The following is a 22,360-nucleotide window of genomic DNA, read 5'->3' as shown; positions in this document are numbered from 1 at the left end:
CACGTACTTGTAGTCCCAGTTAGTAAGGAGAATCACTTGAGCCCAGGAATTTGAGGCCAGTCTGGGCAACATATTTTTTAAAAGTAAAAAAAACTAATCCTTAGGGGAGGGGAAGTTATTCACTTAAATTTGTCAGTTATGGTTCACATGAGACTGATTACAAAGCTGACTTGATTTAGTTGTAATTAACTTGAACTACATAAAAAGACTGCATATACTCTTAAAATGTTCAATGAATCTAAAGACAAACTTCCTTCTTTTAAAAATATAATTACAAGTAAAATAAATAGACTAACAAAAACAAAGCAAAACCTGACGTTTTATGTTTACTGATAACACACATATATGCAACAGTCTTGTTCCTCCCCAATTAAAATGGAATCTGATTAACCTTAGATCTGGCTACCAATTTAAGGGAAATACAGAGAACAGAGTAATCCGTTCAAATAAACCATAGTGCTGCCACTGAAAAATTCCATACTGTGGTAAACAAAACATGACAAACCAACTGGTTTCTTAAAACCAGTAAGGTTTTAAGAAAGGGGAGGTCATGAAGACAGAGGAAGAACCTATAAAATTATAAATTAGAAAAGTACTTAAATATACCAACTAATCCCAACAGGCAGATTTTATCTAAATTCTAATTCAAACAACTATCAATCAAGTGTGTCATTTAATTGACAACATTGACTGGATTTTTATCTTTATTTTTTTGAGACGGGGTCTCGCTCTGTTGCCCAGGCTGCAGTGCAGTGGCACGATCTCAGCTCACTGCAGCCTCAACCTCTGGGGCTCAAGTAATCTTCCTGCCTCAGCCCCATCCCAAGTATCTGGGACTACAGGCACGTGTCATCATGACTGGCTAATTTTTGTATTTTTTGTAGAGACAAGGTTTCACCACGTTGCCCAAGATGGTCTAGAACTCCTGGCCTCAAGTGATCCTCCCTCCTCAGCCTCCCAAACTGCTGGGATTACAGGCATGAGCCATCATGCCCAGCCATGATATTTTATATTAAGGAACAGTTTGGATTTTTTTAAGATGACAATGGTATTATTACTTTGAACTGTTTGAGGCCAGGAGGTTGAGACCAGCCTGAACAACATACAGAGAACCCCCCCACCCCCGCCAACAAGAAATTTAAAAATAAGGCACCTATGGGTGGCACGTGCCAGTAGTGCCAGCCCCCAGAGAGGCTGAGGTGGAAGGATCACTTGAGCTGTCTTCATGCCACTGCACTGCAGCCTGGGTAACAGAGCAAGCCTTTGTCTCAAAAAAAAAAAAAAAAAGCCCAGGCATGGTGGCTCACACCTATAATCCCAGCACTTTGGGAGGCCAAGGTGGGTGGATCACCTGAGGTCAGGGGTTCAAAACCAGCCTGGCCAACATGGCAAAATCTCATCTCTACTAAAAATACAAAAATTAGCCAGGTGTGGTGGCATGCGCCTATAATCCCAGCTACTCAGGAGGCTAAGGCATGAGAATCGCTAGAACCAGGGAGGCGGAGCTGAGATTGCGCCACTGCACTCCAGCCTGGGAGACAGAGTAAGACTCCATCTGAAAAAAATTTAAAAAAAGAGAGAATGTATTTCTTTTTAAATACATACTAAAACACTTATGATTCAAATGGTGTTTGGGATTTGCTATAAATAATATGAGAAGACGAGAAGTAGACAGAAGTAGAGGTTAAAAAAAAAGTGGGAGTGGGGGGCGAGGGATAAAAGACTACAAATAAAGTGCAGTGTATACTGCTCGGGTGATGGGTGCACCAAATCACCATTAAAAAATTTACTCATGTAACCACATATCACCTGTACCCCAATAACTTATGAAAAAATAAAATAATAAAAATTTAAAAAGTAGGTGAAAGAAGACTGACTAGACCTGTAGAAACCACAATGAAAATCTCCACTTTACATGACAAGAATGAAATGAATACTAAAACTGCTCTACTATAGGTTTAGAAAAATATAGTACAATGTTATCCCTATTTCCATGTGCACTATATGCAGGCATTAATATTAATTATTTAATAAATAAAAAAAATTTTTTTTTTTTGAGATGGAGTCTCTGTCACCCAGGCTGTGGACTGCAGTGGCGCAATGTCGGCTCATAGCAAGCTCCGCCCCCGGGGTTCATGCCATTCTCCTGCCACAGGCTCCGGAGCAGCTGGGACTACAGGCACCCACCACCACACCCGGCCGATTTTTTTGTATTTTTAGTAGATAGACGGGGTTTCACCGTGTTAACCAGGATGGTCTCAGTCTCCTGACCTCGTGATCCACCCGCCTTGGCCTCCCAAAGTGCTGGGATTACAGGTGTGAGCCACCGTGCCCGGCCCCACTATTTTCACTAATATCTAGCTCTTGTTTATAATACTCATTATTCATACTATAGATACTGAAACTCGTATGGGTTATAACATGTAAAGCCACAACAGTACTAGGCAAATAAATTTCTGATGAGAAGAAAAACTCAATTTTCGACATAAATTAATTTCATCCTTAATGGTTTGGCACGAGTAGTTTTTGAAAAAAGCAAACTGATCAGGCTGGACGTGGTGGCTCACACCTGTAATCCCAGCACTTTGCGAAGCCAAGGCGGGTGGATCACCTGAGGTCAGGAGTGCAAGACCAGCCTGAACATCATGGTGAAACCCCGTCTCTACTAAAAATACAAAAATTAGCCAGGCCTGGTTGGGGGGCATCTGTAATCCCAGCTACTAGGAAGGATGGAGGCAGAAGAATCACTTGAACCCGGGAGGTGGAGGTTGCAGTGAGTCAAGACTGTGCCACTGTACTCCAGCCTGGGCGACAAAGTGGGACTCTGTCTCAAAAAAAAACTGGTCAGTAATAAACACTAGAAAAAAAATTCCTTATTTTCTGAAGACAGAGTGAGACTCTGTCACCAAGGATGGAGTGCAGTGGCATGATCTTGGCTCACTGCAACCTCCGCTTCCCAGGTTCAAGTGATTCTCATGCCTCAGACACCTGAGTAGCTGGGATTACAGGCGTGCGCCACCATGTCTGGTTAACTTATAGTTTTAGTAGAGATGGAGTTTCACCATGTTGGCCAGGTTGGTCTTGAACCCCTGACCTCACGTGATCCACCCACCTCGGCCTTTCCAAGTGCTGCAATTAAAGGCATGAGCCACCGTGCCCGGCAAAATTCATTTCTTAAAAGAAACAAATATAAATTAGCAACCTAATACCACAGAGACTTTGTTGGCAACTACGTAAAGGATATGAGGTTTTGTTTTTGGTTTTTTTTGAGACGGAGTCTCACTCCGTCGCCCAGGCTGGAGGGCAACGGCGCAATCTCGGCTCACTGCAACCTCCACCTCCCGGGTTCAAGGGATTCTCCTGCCTTAGCCTCCCAAGTAGCTGGAATTACAGGCGCCTGCCAGCACGTCTGGCTAATATTTTTTATTTTTAGTAGAGACGGGGTTTCACTATGTTGACCAGGCTGGTCTCGAGCTCCTGACCTCATGATCCAACTGTCTCAGCCTCCCAAAGTGCTGGGATTACAGGCATGAGCCACCGAGCCCAGCCTTGATATCAGTTTTTTTTAAAGCTAAATAAAGTCATTTATGGCTTATTCATTCACCATTTAATGGTGACCTCATTAAATTTTGTACCTTAAATAAGAAAATAGTCAATAAAAGACTCCGTAAGTGAGAAAAATGACTAAACACAAAGCAACAAATTGTCACTATTCAGAAAATAAAACTATAAATAAATGTGCCTTCCTTTCACAGAAATCTTTATACCAGGTCTCACGGCATATGAACATTACCTGTCTGGATAAAAGCCCCAGTGCACTAACACTTGCTTGTCTTTTCTCATCACTGGTCTCAACCATTCTTCTGAAAGAGAAAAAGAAACAACTTTACTCAAACTGACAAAGTAATAAAGAAACTACGATTTTTAGCCTTAAAATTTACTAAGATGTTTTGGTGTGCTAATGAACAACATTTTTCGAACATGCTGTTGCTGGTTTGGAAAGAAAAAGTTTTCAAATTGAGTACTATCTACCAGATTGAGGGGAAATTTCTCAGTCTTTCAGACTTTCCAAACTGTAGGTCTACTATCCATCACTCTCGACAAAACCAATTATCCACTGTGGTAAAATACTCCCATTCCATTCACCCACCAGCCTCTCCTCTCTCTTCTACCCAAATAATAATAACCATATTATTTAATGCTTCACTTCCCATGGTGTAGTAAGAACTACTAAAAATACAAAAAATTAGTCAGGCATGGTGGCGCATGCCTGTAATCCCAGCTACTTGGGAGGCTGAGGCAGGAGAATCACTTGAACCCAGGAGGCAGAGGTTGCGGTGAGCCGAGATCGCACCATTGCATTCCAACCTGGGCAACAAGAGTGAAACTCTGTCTCAAAAAAAAAAAAAAAAAAAAATCAAAATTTGTATCAAAGTCAGCTGTGGTTAGGAGCTCTTCACTCTTGTTGCCCAGGCCTAAAGTGCAGTGGTGTGGTCTCGGCTCACTGCAACCTCCACCTCCCAGGTTCAAGCATTTCTGCCTCAGCCACTCAAGTAGCTGGGATTACAGGCCCCTGCCTGTAAGTAAGAGAGAAGTTCTTACTATTACTAAGAGTCTCATCCCTCTTTGAGACTTAGCAATTATTACACATCTTTCAAGATGTAAACCATACTTCATCTCATTGATGAAAGTTTTACTAACTACTCTGCTTCCTCTAGATTCCCTTTTTCTGATGGCCTATAAGCTTTAAAGTGCTACATCAAAGCTTTTAACAAAAATACTATTTTTACTATTCTTTAACTGCCTCATACCTGTTAGCACTCCCAACAAGAGTGTAAGCAATGTGATTACATATTGTAGACTTTTTTTTCAAAAGTTTTTTCCAAAGATAAGTGCAAATTTTTTTTTTTTTTTTTTTTTGAGACGGGGTCTCGCTCTTTCACCCAGGCTGGAGTGCAGTGGCGCGTTCTCGGCTCACTGCAGGCTCCGCCCCCCGGGGTTCACACCATTCTCCTGCCTCAGCCTCCCGAGTAGCTGGGACTACAGGCGCCTGCCACCTCGCCCAGCTAATTTTTTGTATTTTTAGTAGAGACGGGGTTTCACCGTGTTAGCCAGGATGGTCTCGATCTCCTGACCTCGTGATCCGCCCGCCTCGGCCTCCCAAAGTGCTGGGATTACAGGCGTGAGCCACCGCGCCTGGCCGATAAATGCAAATTATATAATAAAGTGATTCTTAGTATTCTAATCACAGTTAAATTACCTCCACATTTCAGCATTGGTTATCATGTGCTTCTTTGGTAGTCTGAATTTAGCTTAGAAAATGTATGCCTAATAGTAAGAGAGAAGTTCTAAAGTAAGCCCCCTTAAAGCCCCCAGCAAAAAGCAAACAAACAGACAGACAGATCTAAGTAAATTAGTCAAGTAAAAATTACTTTCCAGTGCAGGTTTTAACAAGATATAGCCTCATTTTCACTGAATAAAGCCATGAAGCCCTCATACCTGTGCTGTTTTTTTTTTTTTTTTTTTTTTTTTGAGATGGAGTCTTGCGCTCTCACCCAGGCTGGAGTGCAGCGGTGCGATCTCGGCTCACTGCAAGCTCTGCCTCCCGGGTTCACGCCATTCTCCTGCCTCAGCCTCCCGAGTAGCTGGGACTACAGGCGCCCGCCACCACGCCCAGCTAATTTTTTGTATTTTTAGTAGAGACGGGGTTTCACCATGTTAGCTAGGATGGTCTCAATCTCCCGACCTTGTGATCCGCCTGCCTCGGCCTCCCAAAGTGCTGGGATTACAAGTGTGAGCCACCGCGCCCGGCACCTGTGCTGTTTTTGAAGTATACAATGACTCACCTAACTATCTGAAAAGAAAGTGAAAGGGGGCCAGGTGTGGTGGTTCATGCCTGTAATCCCAGCACTTTTGGAGGCAGGGGCAGGAAGATCACTTGAGCTCAGCAGTTCAAGACCACCCTGGGCAACAAAGTGAGATTCAGTCTCTTAAAAAATTTTAAAAATAAAAGTAAATAGCTAGGCATGGTGGTGTGCATCTATACTCCCAGCTACTCAGGAGGCTAGGGCAGGAAGATCACTTGAGCATTATAGTTTGAGGCTGCAATGAGCTATTAATAAGTGCACTCTTGCACTTCAGACTGGGCAAGAGTGAGTCCCCATCTCAAAACAAAAGGTGAAAATGACAGAATCAGGCTCTGTTCCCTAACATGGTAACTCAACATAGCAGAGGAAAAAGGAAAAGAAGGGGCCAGAGGATCTTTCTAAATCCCAACTACCTAAACTAACCTGTCCTGTCAAGTGTGTCTTGGTGGTGCTCTAACTAGTAAAAGTTGCCTTTCAGAATACTGATTTCATCGTCAAAGACTATGCACCTTTATGAAAAAAAAAGAAAAGGTATCTTTCCTAACCACAGCTGACTTTGATACAAATTTTGATTTTTTTTTTTTTTTTTTTGAGACAGAGTTTCACTCTTGTTGCCCAGGTTGGAATGCAATGGTGCGATCTCGGCTCACCGCAACCTCTGCCTCCTGGGTTCAAGTGATTCTCCTGCCTCAGCCTCCCAAGTAGCTGGGATTACAGGCATGCGCCACCATGCCTGACTAATTTTTTGTATTTTTAGTAGAGACGGGGTTTCTCCATGTTGATCAGGCTCGTCTCAAACTCCTGACCTCAGGTGATCTATCACCTTGGCCTCCCAAAGTGCTGGGATTACAGGCGTGAGCCACTGTGCCTGGCCAAAAAAATTTTTGATTTTTATCAAGACAATTTTTTAATTGTCTTTGAAAAATTTCCCGGCCGGGCGCAGTGGCTCACGCTTGTAATCCCAGCACTTTGGGAGGCCGAGGCGGGCGAATCACGAGGTCAGGAGATCGAGACCACGGTGAAACCCCGTCTCTACTAAAAAAATACAAAAAAAAATTAGCCGGGCGTGGTGGCGGGCGCCTGTAGTCCCAGCTACTCGGAGAGGCTGAGGCAGGAGAATGGCGTGAACCCGGGAGGCGGAGCTTGCAGTGAGCCGAGATTGCGCCACTGCACTCCAGCCTGGGCGACAGAGCGAGACTCCGTCTCAAGAAAAAAAAAAAAAAAAAAAAAAAAAAGAAAAATTTCCCAATAGCAGAAACAACAAAAGGTGTGAGATGTAAACTTGCTCTCTTCCCAGGTATTATAAATTTATACCCAGGAATTAATTTATAGAAGTATGGCTGAATGACAAAAGAGTAAGCCAATGCCATTGAAAGATGAATTACTTATCTATCCCAAAAGAAGGAAAAGAACATACCATGCAGAGCCACTGTAGAGGCATCACAATAGTCAAGAGGTAGAAGACAGGAACAATGGGAAGCCTAAGCCAAAGCCTGTATTGGGGTTTCCATAGAAAAGCTAACATGGGGCAGAGTAACAATTCAAGGTGGGGATGGCTGAATAATTGCAAGAAACACTGGGGCACAGATGTTGTCTCTAATTGCCTGGTACCTCACCCTGGAATGATTTAGAAAAGGGGAAATACTGGTTTGGTGTGTGAGAGTTAGATAAGGAGACGGTTACAGCTATATACTCAGATTGGTTGGTTTACATATGAAAGATGTGCTCCTAGGGAAGTTATTATCTTCAGAAATTAGCTAGCCCTCAAAAGGGCAATCTCTCCCCAGGTCATCAAATGCCAAAGCAACAAGAACATAGAAAATAAAAATACACACTTAATATAATAATTAGTATAATATACAAAATTAATGTACAAAAATCACAAGCATTCTTGTACACCAATAACAGACAAACAGAGAGCCAAATCATGAGTGAACTCCCATTCACAATTGCTTCAAAGAGAATAAAATACCTAGGAATCCAACTTACAAGGGATGTGAAGGACCTCTTCAAGGAGAACTACAAACCACTGCTCAATGAAATAAAAGAGGATACAAACAAATGGAAGAACATTCCATGCTCATGGGTTGGAAGAATCAATATTGTGAAAATGGCCATACTGCCCAAGGTAATTTATAGATTCAATGCCATCCCCATCAAGCTACCAGTGACTTTCTTCACAGAATTGGAAAAAACTACTTTAAAGTTCATATGGAACCAAAAAAGAGCCCGCATCGCCAAGTCAATCCTAAGCCAAAAGAACAAAGCTGGAGGCATCACGCTACCTGACTTTAAACTATACTACAAGGCTACAGTAGCCAAAACAGCATGGTACTGGTACCACAACAGAGACATAGATCAATGGAACAGAACAGAGCCCTCAGAAATGATGCCGCATAGCTACAACTATCTGATCTTTGACAAACCTGACAAAAACAAGAAATGGGGAAAGGATTCCCTATTTAATAAATGGTGCTGGGAAAACTGGCTAGCCATATGCAGAAAGCTGAAACTGGATCCCTTCCTTACACCTTGTACAAAAATTAATTCAAGATGGATTAAAGACTTAAATGTTAGACCTAAAACCATTAAAATCCTACAAGAAAACCTAGGCAATACCATTCAGGACATAGGCGTGGGCAAGGACTTCATGTCTAAAACACCAAAAGCAATGGCAACAAAAGCCAAAATCGACAAATGGGATCTCATTAAACTAAAGAGCTTCTGCACAGCAGAAGAAACTATCATCAGAGTGAACAGACAACCTACAGAATGGGAGAAAATTTTTGCAACCTACTCATCTGACAAAGGGCTAATATCCAGAATCTACAATGAACTCAAACAAATTTACAAGAAAAAAACAAACAACCCCATCAAAAAGTGGGCAGAGGACATGAACAGACACTTCTCAAAAGAAGACATTTATGCAGCCAAAAAACACATGAAGAAATGCTCATCATCACTGGCCATCAGAGAAATGCAAATCAAAACCACAGTGAGATACCATCTCACACCAGTTAGAATGGCCATCATTAAAAAATCTGGAAACAACAGGTGCTGGAGAGGATGTGGACAAATAGGAACACTTTTACACTGTTGGTGGGACTGTAAACTAGTTCAACCATTGTGGAAGTCAGTGTGGCGATTCCTCAGGGATCTCGAACTAGAAATACCATTTGACCCAGCCATCCCATTACTGGGTATATACCCAAAGGACTATAAATCATGCTGCTATAAAGACACATGCACACGTATGTTTATTGCGGCACTATTCACAATAGCAAAGAGTTGGAACCAACCCAAATGTCCAACAACGATAGACTGGATTAAGAAAATGTGGCACATATACACCATGGAATACTATGCAGCCATAAAAAATGATGAGTTCGTGTCCTTTGTAGGGACATGGATGAAACTGGAAAACATCATTCTCAGTAAACTATCGCAAGGACAAAAAACCAAACGCCGCATGTTCTCACTCAAAGGTGGGAATTGAACAATGAGAACTCATGGACACAGGAAGGGGAACATCACACTCCGGGGACTGTTGTGGGGTGGGGGGAGGGGGGAGGGACAGCATTAGGAGATATACCTAATGCTAAATGACGAGTTAATGGGTGCAGGAAATCAACATGGCACATGGATACATATGTAACAAATCTGCACATTGTGCACATGTACCCTAAAACCCTAAAGTATAATAAAAAAAAAAAATTAGTATAATATAAAAGACAGTTAATTAGCATATCAAACAGTTAACATAATAATTAATTGAAATTAGCTTAGCTAGAACAAGAGAATTGGGTTTTTTTGTTGGGTTTTTTTTTTTTTTGAGACGGAGTCTCACTCTGTTGCCCAGGCTGGAGTGCAGTAGCGCGATCTCGGCTCACCGCAACCAGCCTGGGTGACGGGAACGAAATTCTGTCTTAAAAAAAAAAAAAAAATTTTTAAAGGCCTAGAACTGAACAATAACAACAAACAATTTAAAAACGAGGCCAGGCGTGGTGGCTCACGCCTGTAATCCCAGCACTTTGGGAGGTCAAGGCAGCAGATCACCTGAGGTCAGTAGTTTGAGACCAGCCTGGCCAACATGATGAAACCTTGTCTCTACTAAAACTACAAAAATTAGCTGGGCATGGTGGCAGGGGCCTGTAATCCCAGCTACTTGAGTGGCTGAGGCAGAAATGCTTGAACCTGGGAGGTGGAGGTTGCAGTGAGCCGAGACCACACCACTGCACTTTAGGCCTGGGCAACAAGAGTGAAACTCCATCTCGAAAAATTAAAAAATAAAAATAAAAAATAAAAACGAAAAAAGTACTTCAGTAGGTATTTCTCCAAAGATGATATACAAATGACCAATAAGCATATGAAAAGATACTCAATGTCACTAATCATCAGGACAATGAAAATCAAAACAATGATATATCAGCTTTTATCTGTTAGGATGACCATTATAACAAAATAGAAAATAACAAGTGTTAACAAAAATACAGAAAAACTGGAACCATTGTGCACCGTTGATGAGTATATAAAATGATGGAGCAGCTATGAAAGGGTCCTCAAAACAATTAAAAACAGTATTACCATACGATCTAGCAATACCACTTCTGGATATATGCCCAAAAGAAAGTAGGATGAAAGTAGGATGCTGAAGAGATACTTGCACACCCATGTTCATTAGAGCAGTATTCACAATAGCCAAAATGCAAAAGCAACCTGTATGTCCATCTATGTATGAATACATAAAAAATGGTGTACAAATATAATGGAATACAGGCACATGCTACGACATGAATGAATAAGGACACTGTACTAGTAAAACAGGCCAGTCACAATAATACAAATACTAAATGATTCCACTTATATTAGGTATCTAGAGTAGTCAAACTTTTAGAAATAGAAAGCAGAATGGTAGTCAAAAGCAGTAGCACAAGCTTGTCCAACCCAAGACCCATGGATTACGTGCAGCCAAGGATGGCTTTGAATGTAGCCCAACACAAGCTTTCTTAGAACATTATGAGTTTTTTTGTGTGTGTTTTAAGTTCATCCACTATTGCTAGCATTACTGTATTTTATGTGTGGCCCAAAACAATTATTATTCTTCCAATGTGGCCCAGGGAAGCCAAGATTGGACATCCCTGTGCTAGGGGAAAGAGAAAAAGAGATGTTTAATGGGTACAGAGTATCAGTTCTGCCAGATGAAAAAGTTCTAAAGATCTCTTGCACATGACTGTGCACAGTGGCTCACGCCTGTAATCCCATAACACTGGGAGGCTAAGTAAGGCAGGAGGATCACTTGAGCCCAGGAGTTTGAAACCAGCCTTGGCAACATATCTCTACAAAAATTGTTTATAAATTAGCCATGTGTGGTGTTGTGCACCACTAGTCCCAGCTACTCGGGAGGCTGAGGTAGGAGGACAAGGCTACATGGAGCCATGATCGCACCACAGCAGCCTAGGTAACAGAAAAAGACTGTCTCCAAAAAAAAAATCTATTGCACAGCAAGATGTTTATACTTAACACTACTATACTGTATACATAAAAATGATTAAGATAAATGTTATGTGCTTTTTACAATAAAAAAGGAATACCATATCAAACAGATTCACCTTGAAAATATTATGCTAAATGAAAAGAGTGAGACATAAGAGATCGTATGTCACTATGCTTTCATTTCTACGAAATGTCCTGAACAAATATATCCATACAGCAAGAGAGTGGACTGCTGGTTGTCAAGGACTAAGGTGGGTGAAGGGAAAGTGACTGCTAACAGGTATGGGTTTATTTTTAAAGTGATGAAAACATTTTGAAATTAACAGTGATGGCTGCACAACTGTAAATATACTAAAAAATTTTCAATTGTGCACTTTATTGTTATTATTATTATATATATATTTTTTTTGGAGACGGCGTCTCACTCTGTTGTATAGGCTGGAGTGCAGTGATGCCATCTGGGCTCACCACAACCTCCGCCTCCTGGGTTTGAGCAATTCTCCCGCCTCAGCCTCCCAAGTAGCTGGAATGACAGGTGCCCGCCACCATGCCCAGCTATTTTTTTGTGTTTTTAGTAGAGACGGGGTTTCACCATGTTGGCCAGGCTGGTCTCAAAATCCTGGCCTCAGGTGATCCGCTTGCCTCAGCATCCCAAAGTGCTGGGATTACAGGCATGAGCCACTGGGCCCAGCACAACTGTGCATTTTTAAATGGTGAATTTTGCTAGGCGCAGTGACTCACGCCTGTAATCCCAACACTTTGGGAGGCCGGGTCGGGTGGATCACCTGAGGTCAGGAGTTGAAGACGAGCCTGGCCAACATGGTGAAACCCCGTCTCTACTAAAAATACAAAAATTAGCTGGGTGTCGTGGCGGATGCCTGTAATCCCAGCTACTCAGGAGGCTGAGGCAGGAGAATCGCTTGAACCTGGGAGGCAGAAGCTGCAGTGAGCCAAGATCATGCCACTGCACTCCAGCCTGGATAAAAAAGTGAGACTCTGCCTCAAAAAACAAAACAAAACCAAAAAAAGGTGAATTTTATGGTATGTGGATTATATCTCAATTAGCCTGTTATTAAAAAATAATAACATTACTTGAGAGGCTGAGGTGGGAGGACTGCTTGATACCAGGAGTTCAACACCAGTCTAGGAAATATAGTGAGACACCCATCCCTAATATATTTAATGATAATTTAAAATAATTTAAAAAATAAAAATAAAGAGAGAACATGGCCCAGTCAGGAAGGTGAAAGGCAATCAATATGTATGGATATAGAAAACAAACAGGAAAACAGAGTGGAAACAACAATTTAGCTCTACATGGTGGAACACTTTTAAAGCGTTTAACTCTATTTGGATTGCTTCATCATCATTATTGTTATTGCCAATGCTTTATTCTATTAATTAGTGTTTTGTCTGCTTTCCGTTAAGACGGTAAACATAAAATTTACCATTTTAACCATTTTATAAGCAGTTCAGCAGTTCAGTAATGTTAGGTACAGCCAGTGTTGCATGTCCAATCTCCAGATCTCTCTGCACATTACGAAACTAAAACCCTACACCCAATGAACAGCAACTCCCTGATGGAGCATTAGCCAGGCTTAAAAAGGAAATTCTAGCACATGCTGTAACATGAATAAACTTTGAAGACATTACACTAAGCAAAACAAATTAATCATAAAAGGACAAATTCTGTATGATTTCATCTAAGGTGGTCAAATTCTTAGTCTCTGATAACAACCATGTTACATTCACTATCAATGAATTTCACTACTTCCGGTACTTCATAAAATTGGAATCATATGGTATTTGTCCATGTTATTAGCATGTTAAAATTTCCTTCTTTTTTCAAGTTTGAATAATATTCCACTGTGTGGGGCCAGGAGTGGTGACTCACGCCTCTAATCCCAGCACTTTGGGAGGCTGAGGCGTTTGGATCACTTGAGGTCAGGAGTTTGAGACAAGCCTGTCCAACACGGTGAAACCCTGTCTCTACTAAAAATACAAAAAAAATTAGCTGGGTGTGGTGGTGCACTCCTGTAGTCCCAGCTACTTGGGAGGTTGAGGCAGGAGAATCGCTTGAACCCAGGAGGCAGAGGCTGCAGTGCGCCAAGATGATGCCACTACACTCCATTCTGGGTGACACAGCAAGACTCCGTCTTAAAAAAACTGGCCGGGCGCAGTGGCTCACGCCTATAATCCCAGCACTTTGGGAGGCCGAGGCAGGTGGATCATGAGGTCAGGAGTTCGAGACCAACCTGGCCAAGACAGTGAAACCCCATCTCTACTAAAAATACAAAAATTAGCAGGGCATGGTGGTGGGCACCTGTAATCCCAGCTATTCAGGAGGCTGAGGAAGGAGAATCACTTTAACTCAGGAGGCAGAGGTTGCAGTGAGCCGAGATCACATGACTGCACTCTAGCCTGGGTGACAGGGCAAAGACTCCGTCTCAAAAAAAATAATTGCACTGTATGTATATACCACAATTTGTTTATCCATTCACCTAATTATTTTAACTTAGGTTTTGGCTATTTTCCTCTTTTACCAATAGGTATCTTCTTCTTTTTTTTTTTTTTGGTAAGATAGAGTTTTGCTCTTCTTGCCCAAGCTGGAGTGCAGTGGTGCAATCTCAGCTCACTGCAACCTCCACCTCCCAGGTTCAAGCGATTCTCCTGCCTCAGCCTCCCGAGTAGCTAGGAATACAGATACCTGCCACCACTCCCGGTTAAATTTCGCCATGTTGGTCAGGCTGGTCTCAAACTCCTGACTCAGGTGATCCACCCGCCTTGGCCTCCCAGAGTGCTGGGATTACAGGCCTGAGCTACAGCGCCAGGCCTTGTTTTTTAAGACATGAGATTTCACTATGTTGCCCAGGTTGGAGTGCAATGGCTACACAAAGGCACAATTATCACATGCCACAGCCTCAAACTCCTGACCTCAAGTGATCCTCCCACCTCAGCCTCCAGAGGAGCTGGAATACAGGCACATATCACCATACCCGGATTTAACCACCTTATTAGTCCTTCTTTTTTTTTTTTTTTTTTTTTTTTTTGAGATGCAGTCTCCTTCTGTCACCCAGGCTGGAGTGCAGTGGCAAGATCTTGACTCACTGCAACCTCCACATCCCAAGTTCAAGCGATTATCCTGCCTCAGCCTCCCAAGTAGCTGGGATTACAAATGGGTGCCAGCACACCCGGCTAATTTTTGGTATTTTTAGTAGAGATGGGGTTTCACCGTTTTGGTCAGGCTGATCTCAAACCCCTGACCTCAAGTGATCCATCCACCTCGGCCTCCCAAACTGCTGGGATTACAGGCATGAGACACCAGGTCCGGCCCTTATTAGTCTAAGAACCACGTGACGTTGCTGAATATCTCACTAATGTGTATTTTCTACATCATTAATTTTTGCTTTTATTATTTCCTTTTTGTTAGGTTTAATTTGGTGGTGTTTTTCTAATTTCTTGAGAAAGATGTTTGGACCACTGATTTCTAACCTTTCTCCTTTCCTAATATAAAGAAATAAATGTTCCTCTAGGCACAGCTTCTACTACATCTTTTGAAAGTTAATGTTGGCTGGGCACCATGGCTCACACCTGTAAACCCAGCACTTTGGGAGGCCAAGGTGGGCAGATCACAAGGTCAAGAGATCGAAACCATCCTGGCCAACATGGTGAAACTCCATCTCTACTAAAAATACAAATATTAGAGCTGGGCATGGTGGTGGGAGCCTATATTCCCAGCTGCTCAGGAGGCTGAGTCAGGAGAATCTCGAACCTAGGAGGTGGAGGTGGCAGTGAGCTGAGATCACACCACTGCTCTCCAGCCTGGGCAACAGACTCCATCTTCAAAACAAAACAAAAACAAATAAAAAGCTGGTTATTCTGTTTAAGTCTTTAAGGATATGACATAAAATTCATTTGGTATGATGTATGAGCATATCTGTTCACAACGCAAAACTAACTTACCATCGTCTTGTGAGGAAGAATATGGGTAAATGTGGTGGGAAGCTTTTGACTTCTCATCCGTAAATGTACCCTGGAAAGCAAATGAACAAAAACCACAAAAATAAAGCACATGGCAATGAACTATGAGATCCAGATACAAATTCCATACAAATTCTAAAAGCATGGTTTTACTTATAGACTTTATTTAAAAAGACTTGCTTCTTTTTGATCAAATAAAAAAAGTGATTAACAACAATAAACCAAAAAATTGTCTACACAGTTTAGACTGATGTATAGAAAAAGTAATTCGAGCACCTATTAGCTAGTTCTCTACAGATCTCTCTCTCTGGGTATCCATATCAGTAATATGGGTACTACTAATTATTTTTTTTCCTGAAATGGAGTCTTGCTCTGTCACCCAGGCTAGAGTGTGGCAGCACAATCTTGGCTCACTGCAACCTCCTCCGTCTCCTGGGTTCAAACGATTCTCCTGCCTCAGCCTCCCGAGTAGCTGGGATTACAGGCACCCACCAGCATGCCTGGCTAATTTTTCTATTTTTAGTAGAGATGGGGTTTCACCATGTTGGTCAGGCTGGTCTTGAACTCCTGACCTTAGGTGAGCTGCCTGCCTTGGCCTTCCAAAGTTCTGGGATTACAGGTGTGAGCCACTGTGTTCAGCCAGGTACTACTACTTCTTAAAATTACTTCCAAAGTCATCACAAATCATCATTACTTCAAGTGAATCAATGCCATTCCTGGCCTTGAGCCATAAGCTAGGACTATGTGCAAGCATAAAACAGATATATTGTCAAGTTCAGTTTCAGACCACTGTAATAAAGCATTACAAAATTAGTTGCACAAATTTAGTTTCCTGATGCATATAAAAGTTACATTTATGGCCCGATGTGGTGGCTCATGTATGTAATCCTAGCAATTTGGGAGCCAGGTGGATCATTTGAGGCCAGGAGTTCGAGACCAGCATGGCCAACACGGTGAAACCCCAACTCTATTAAAAATATAAAAATTAGCTGGGCGTGGTGGCACATGCCTGTAATCTCAGCTATTCCGGAGGCTGAGGCAGAAGAATCACTTGAGCCCAGGAGGCAGTTTGCAGTGAGCCAAGATGGCACCACTAGCTTGGGGGACAACGTAAGACTCTGTCTCAAAAAATAAAAAAAAAGTTACATTTAGGCCAGGTGCAGCTGCTCACACCTGTAATCCCAGCACTTTGGAAGGCTGAGGTGAAAGGATCACTTGAGCCTAGGAGTTCAAGACTAGTCTGGGCAACACAGTGAGACCTTGTCTCAAATTAAAAAAGAAATTAGCCAGGCACTTTTGTGCCTGTAGTCCCAGCTACTCAGGAGGTGAGGTGGGAGGATCATTTGAGCCCAAATGTTCAAGGTTGCAGTGAACTGATTATGCCAGTGTACCTTAGCCTGGGCAATACAGTGAGAGAGACCCTGTCTCTCAAAACAAAAATCAAAAGTTAAGTTTACACAGTTTTAGAAAACAGTGTACATACCTTAATTTAAAAATATTTTATTGCTAGAAAATGCTAACAATAACAGCCGGGCCCAGTGGCTCACGTCTGTAATCCCAGCACTTTGGGAGGTCAAGGCAGGTGGATCACCTGAGGTCAGAAGTTCGAGACCAGCCTAGCCAACATGGTGAAATGCGTGTCTACTAAAAATACAAAAAATTAGCCGGGTGTGGTGGCAGGCGCCTATAATCCCAGCTACTCAGGAGGCTGAGGCAGGAGAATCCCTTGAACCCTGGAGGCAGAGGTTGCAGCGAGCCAAGATCGTGCCATTGCACTCCAGCCTGGACAACAAGAGCAAAATGCCATCTCAAAAAAAAAAAAAAAAAAAAATGCCAACAATCATCTGAGACTTAAGCAAATCAGTCTTTTTGCGGCTGGAGGATACTGCCTCAATGATGCTGGCAGCTGACTGATCAGGGTGGTGGTTGCTGAAGGTTAAGGTGGCTGTGGCAATTTCTTAAGATAAGTCAACGGTAAAGTTTGTCACATTGACTCCTTTCAGAAACGATTTCTCTGTAGCATGCGATGCTGACAGCATTTTACACACAGCAGAATTTCTTTCAAAACCCTGCTGCTTGCTTTATCAACTAAATTTATGTAATATTTAAAATCCTTTGTTCTCATTTCAACAATGTTAACAGCAACTGTGCCAGGAGTAGATTCCATGTCAAGAAAGCACTTTGTTCATCCATAAGAAACAACTGTTGCATCTGTTCAAGTTTTGTCATGAGATCGTGGCAATTCAGTCACACGGCTTCACTTCAAATTCTAGTTCTCTTATTTGAACCACGTCTGTAGTTACTTCCTCTACTAAAGTCTTTACCCCTCAAAGTCAACCATGAGGATCAGAATCCACGTCTTCCAAGCTTCTGTTACTGTTGATACTTCGACCTCTGATGAATCGCATGTGTTCCTAGTGGCATCTAGAATGATGAATCTGTTCCAGAAGATTTTCAATTTACTTTGCCCAGATCCATCATAAGAACCACTAACTACAGCAGCTCTATCTTTACAAAATGTATTTCTTGGCCGGGCATGGTGGCTCACGCCTGTAATCCCAGCACTTTGGGAGGCCGAGGCGGGTGGATCACGAGGTCAGGAGATCAAGACCATCCTGGCTAATACAGTGAAACCCCGTCTCTACTAAACACACAAAAAATTAGCCGGGCATGGTGGTGGGCGTCTATAGGCCCAGCTACTCAGGAGGCTAAGGCAGGAGAATGGAGTGAACCTGGGAGGCGGAGCCTGCAGTGAGCCAAGATCGCACCACTGCACTCCAGCCTGGGCGACACAGCAAGACTCCGTCTCAAAAAAAAAAAAACAAAAAACAAAAAACAAAATGTACTTCTTAAATAACAAGACTTGAAAGTCAAAGTATTCCTTAAAACATGGCTGCAGAATGGAAGTTGTGTTACTATGCATGGAAATAATATTAATTTCCTTGTACATCGGCAACAGAGGCTTTGGTGACTAGGTGACTGTCAATGAGCAGTAATATTTCAAAAGAAATTGTTTTTCCTGAGCAGAGGTCTCTACAGTGGGCTTAAAGTATTCAGTAAACCATACTGTAAACAGATGTGCTGTCATCTAGGCATTACTGTTTTGTTATGGAGCACAGGCAAAGTAGATGTAGGATAATCTGTAGGGCCTTACTATTGTCAGAATGGCAAACGACCATTGGCTTCAACTTACAGTCACCAACTGCATTAAGCCCCAAAATAGCCTGGCTGAAGCTTTTAAGCCAGGCATTGACTTCTCTAACTATGACAGTCCTAAATAGCATCTTATTTTAATAGAAGACTATTTCATTTACATTGAATATCTGCTGTTTGGTGTAGCCAGCTTCACCAATTATCTTTACTAAATCTTCTGGATAACTTGCTGCAGCTTCTACATTAGCACTTGTTGCTTCAACTTGCGTTTTTATGTTCTGAAAACGGCTTCTTTCCTTAAACCTCATTAGGTAACCTCTGCTGGCTTCAAACGTTCCTCCGCAGCTTCCTCACCTCTCTCAGCCTTCACAGAATCGAAGAGTTAGGCCTTTGTTCTGGATTAGAATTTAGCTTAAGGAAATGTTGGGCTGTTTTGATCTCCTAACCAGACCACTGAAACTTTCTCAGTATCAGCAATAAGCATGTTTTGCATCCTACATTTGCATGTTCACTACAGTCCCACTTTTAATTTCCCTCAAAAACTTTTCCTTTGCACTAAAAACCTGGCTGCTTGGCTTAAAAAGCCAAGTTCTCAGTTTATCTTGGCTTTTGTCATGCCTTCCTCACTGAACGAAATCACTACTAGCTTTTGATTTAAAGTGAGAGATAAGCAACTCTTCCTTTGACTTGACCAGCTAGAGGCCATTGTAGGGTTATTAATTGGCCTAATTTTAATACTTGTGGGTCTCAGGGAATAGGCAGGCTAGACGAGAGGTAGAGAGATAGAGAAGTGGCCAGTCAGTGGAGAAGTCAGAACATATACATTTATCAATTAACTTCACTATCTTCTATGGGTGTTGTGCTAAACCAAAGCAATTAAAATAATATCAAATAGCGCCTATCACAGATCACTATAACATGTATAATACTACTAAAAACGTAAGTCAGGCACGGTGGCTCACACTTGTAATCCCAGCACTCTGGGAGGCCGAGGGGGGTGGATCACGAGGTCAGGAGTTCAAGACCAGCCTGGCCAACACGGTGAAACCCCCTCTACTAAAAATACAAAAATTAGCCGGACATGGTGGTGGGTGCCTGTAATCCCAGCTACTCAGGAGGCTGAGGCAGAGAACTGCTTAAACCCGGGAGGTGGAGGATGCAGTGAGCCGAGATCACACCACTGGGCTCCAGCCTGGCTGACAGAGAAAGACTTCGTCTCAAAAAAAAAAACAAATGAACAAGCAAAAAACTAAAAAAGTTTGAAATACTGTGAGAATTACCAAAATGTGATACACAGACATAATGTAAGCACGTGCTGTTGGGAAAATGGCACCAACAGACTTGCTTGACACAGTTTCCACAAACCTTCCATTTAAAAAAAGGAGCAGGGCGGCGGGCGAGGGGGTGCTGCAGGGCGGGTTCTGTGGCTCACAAGTGCAATCCCAGCACTTTGGGATGCCGAGGCGGCAGGGGGAATCTCTTGAGGCCAGGAGCTTGAGACCAGCCTAGGCAAGACCCTGTCTCTTCAAAAATAAAAAAAAAAATAGCCAGGTGCAGTGGAGCACACCTGTTGTTAAAAAAAAGAACAAGAAGGCCGGGCAAGGTGGCTCATGACTATAATCTCAGCACTTCGGGCAGATCACAAAGTCAGGAATTTGAGACCAGCCTTTCCAATATGGTAAAACCCCGTCTCTGCTAAAAAATACAAAAATTAGCAGCACAAGGGCCGGGTGCAGTGGCTCATGCCTGTAATCCCAGCACTTTGGGAGGCCAAGGCAGGCGGATCACGAGGTCAAGACTAAAAATACAAAAAAATTAGCCAGGCGTGGTGGCGGGCGCCTGTAGTCCCAGCTACTTGGGAGGCTGAGGCAGGAGAATGGCGTGAACCCAGGAGGTGGAGCTTGCAGTGAGCCGAGATCACACCACTGCACTCTAGCCTGGGCGACAGAGCGAGACCCTGTCTCCAAAAAAAAAAAAAAAAAAGTGTGTATATATATATATATATGTGTGTGTGTGTGTGTATACACACATATATAAACATATGTGCGTGTATATACATATATACACATATATGTTTGTATATATATGTGTATATATACATACATATATAACAGCTAAATATTCAGCATAAACTGTAGGCAATATATAAAATATTTCCAGTATGACCCGGTAGCAAAAAGAGTAGGTAATTTCAGCTTCAAGGAAAGAAACAGCAGGTTAATTTCTTCTACTTCTGCCCTGGTAACATTCCACATATACTTTAAACTGCATTTGACAGTCAATCCAATAAAAAGATATTCCAAAAGAGAGAGGTTTAAGGGATCTGTTCAAAGCCATAATACTAGTGAAAAAAGGGAACTAGACTTCAGATTGCCCAATATGATAAAGTAATTATATCACCTTACACTTAGAGATGTCATACATAAGAGGAAGAATGTACTCTATAATTGTACACAGTATTAGAAACATTAACTTTCAGAACATGCAAGATATTTTACTAAATGATAAAACATAATTCAATTGGTAATCTCTTTTGCAGCAGGAATAAAAGACATTTCATGAGGCTTCTCAACCAATTCTAAGGATCCATAAAACTCAGTCACACAAAGAATGTTTCAGAAAATTATCTTCTACATAAGTCTCCTCAGCTAGCTTACTATGTGATGGGCTTAATTACAGTTTAGTCGTGTGTAATCATAAACTTACATGTAGTAAATACCCAAAGTCTCAGCCTAAAATGAAGTCAGAAGAAGGCGGCTAAGATGTCAGAAGACAGTACTAGTACACGTGTATCAAGACAAAGTAAGCTTGAGGGGGCAGAATTTTTCTGAGATGGAGTCTCACTCTGTCATCAGGAGTACAGTGGCGCCATCTCAGCTCACTGCAACCTCCGCTTCCTGGGTTCAAGTGATTCTCCTGACTCAGCCTCCCCAGTAGCTGGGACTACAGTGGCGTGCCACCATGCCCAGCTAATTTTGTATTTTTAGTAGAGACGGGGTTTCACCATGTTGGCCAGGATGGTCTCCATCTCTTGACCTCGTGATCCGCCTGCTTTGGCCTCTCAAAGTGCTGGGATTACAGGTGTGAGCCACCACGCCCAGCCTTCAACTGTTTTTTTAAAATCATATATGTAACAGAATACATAAAATGGGGGGTTAGTGGAGAGGGGATTACTTGAAAGTAATATTTCATTCCTTCTTACCAACAATTATGTTACCAACTCTATTTGCCTTTATAATCTCTGTGATATAGAGTTCTGTGATACAGAATACATTGGTTTCCTTAGGTCTATGTAAGCACACTTTACAATAAGACTAATGACTCCATACCAATGACTTTATGAAGTCATTGACTTTTATTTTTAAGTCACTGACATTTATTAAGTCAATGACTATATCTAGGCTAAAAGCTAAAGATGAGTGGAGAGAAAAAAACACTGGTACTTTAAGAACTCAAAAAGAGGCCAGGGGCCAGGTGCAGTGGCTCACACTTGTAATCCCAGCACTTTGGGAGGCCGAGGCGGGCGGATCACGAGGTCAGGAGATTGAGATCACGGTGAAACTCCGTCTCTACTAAAAATACAAAAAAAATCAGCCGGGTGTGGTGGTGGGTGCCTGTAGTCCCAGCTACTCGGAGAGGCTGAGGCAGGAGAATGGCGTGAACCCGGGAGGCGGAGCTTGCAGTGAGCCAAGACTGTGCAACTGCACTCCATCCTGGGCAACAGAGCGAGACTCCGTCTCAAAAAAAAAAAGAGGCCAGGTATGGTGACTCACACCTATAATCAATCCTAATACTTTGGGAGGGTGAGGCTGGAGGATGTCTTGAAGCCAGGAATTCAGGATCAGTCTGGGAACATAGTGAGAAAC

General features: G+C 42.3%; 1 protein-coding gene across 6 annotated transcripts in view; it reads right to left on the bottom strand.

The window, feature by feature from the left end:
• SMARCC1 (SWI/SNF related, matrix associated, actin dependent regulator of chromatin subfamily c member 1) overlaps positions 1-22,360 on the bottom strand; it is a 203,364-nt gene that overhangs the window by 130,774 nt on the left and 50,230 nt on the right. For all 6 annotated transcript variants that reach the window (XM_055279147.2, XM_063609526.1, XM_063609529.1 and 3 more), the window contains 2 exons: positions 15,324-15,393; positions 3,794-3,863 (listed from right to left, as the gene is read on the bottom strand). In XM_055279147.2, the coding sequence (XP_055135122.1) occupies positions 3,794-3,863; positions 15,324-15,393 (140 nt within the window). The remainder of the gene's footprint in view (positions 1-3,793; positions 3,864-15,323; positions 15,394-22,360) is intronic.

This window comes from Symphalangus syndactylus, chromosome 1 (genome assembly GCF_028878055.3).
Source record: "Symphalangus syndactylus isolate Jambi chromosome 1, NHGRI_mSymSyn1-v2.1_pri, whole genome shotgun sequence".
Classification (NCBI taxonomy): Eukaryota; Metazoa; Chordata; class Mammalia; order Primates; family Hylobatidae; genus Symphalangus; species Symphalangus syndactylus.
Note: the sequence above shows the minus strand (reverse complement) of the source record. Positions and strands in the feature narration are given on the sequence as shown.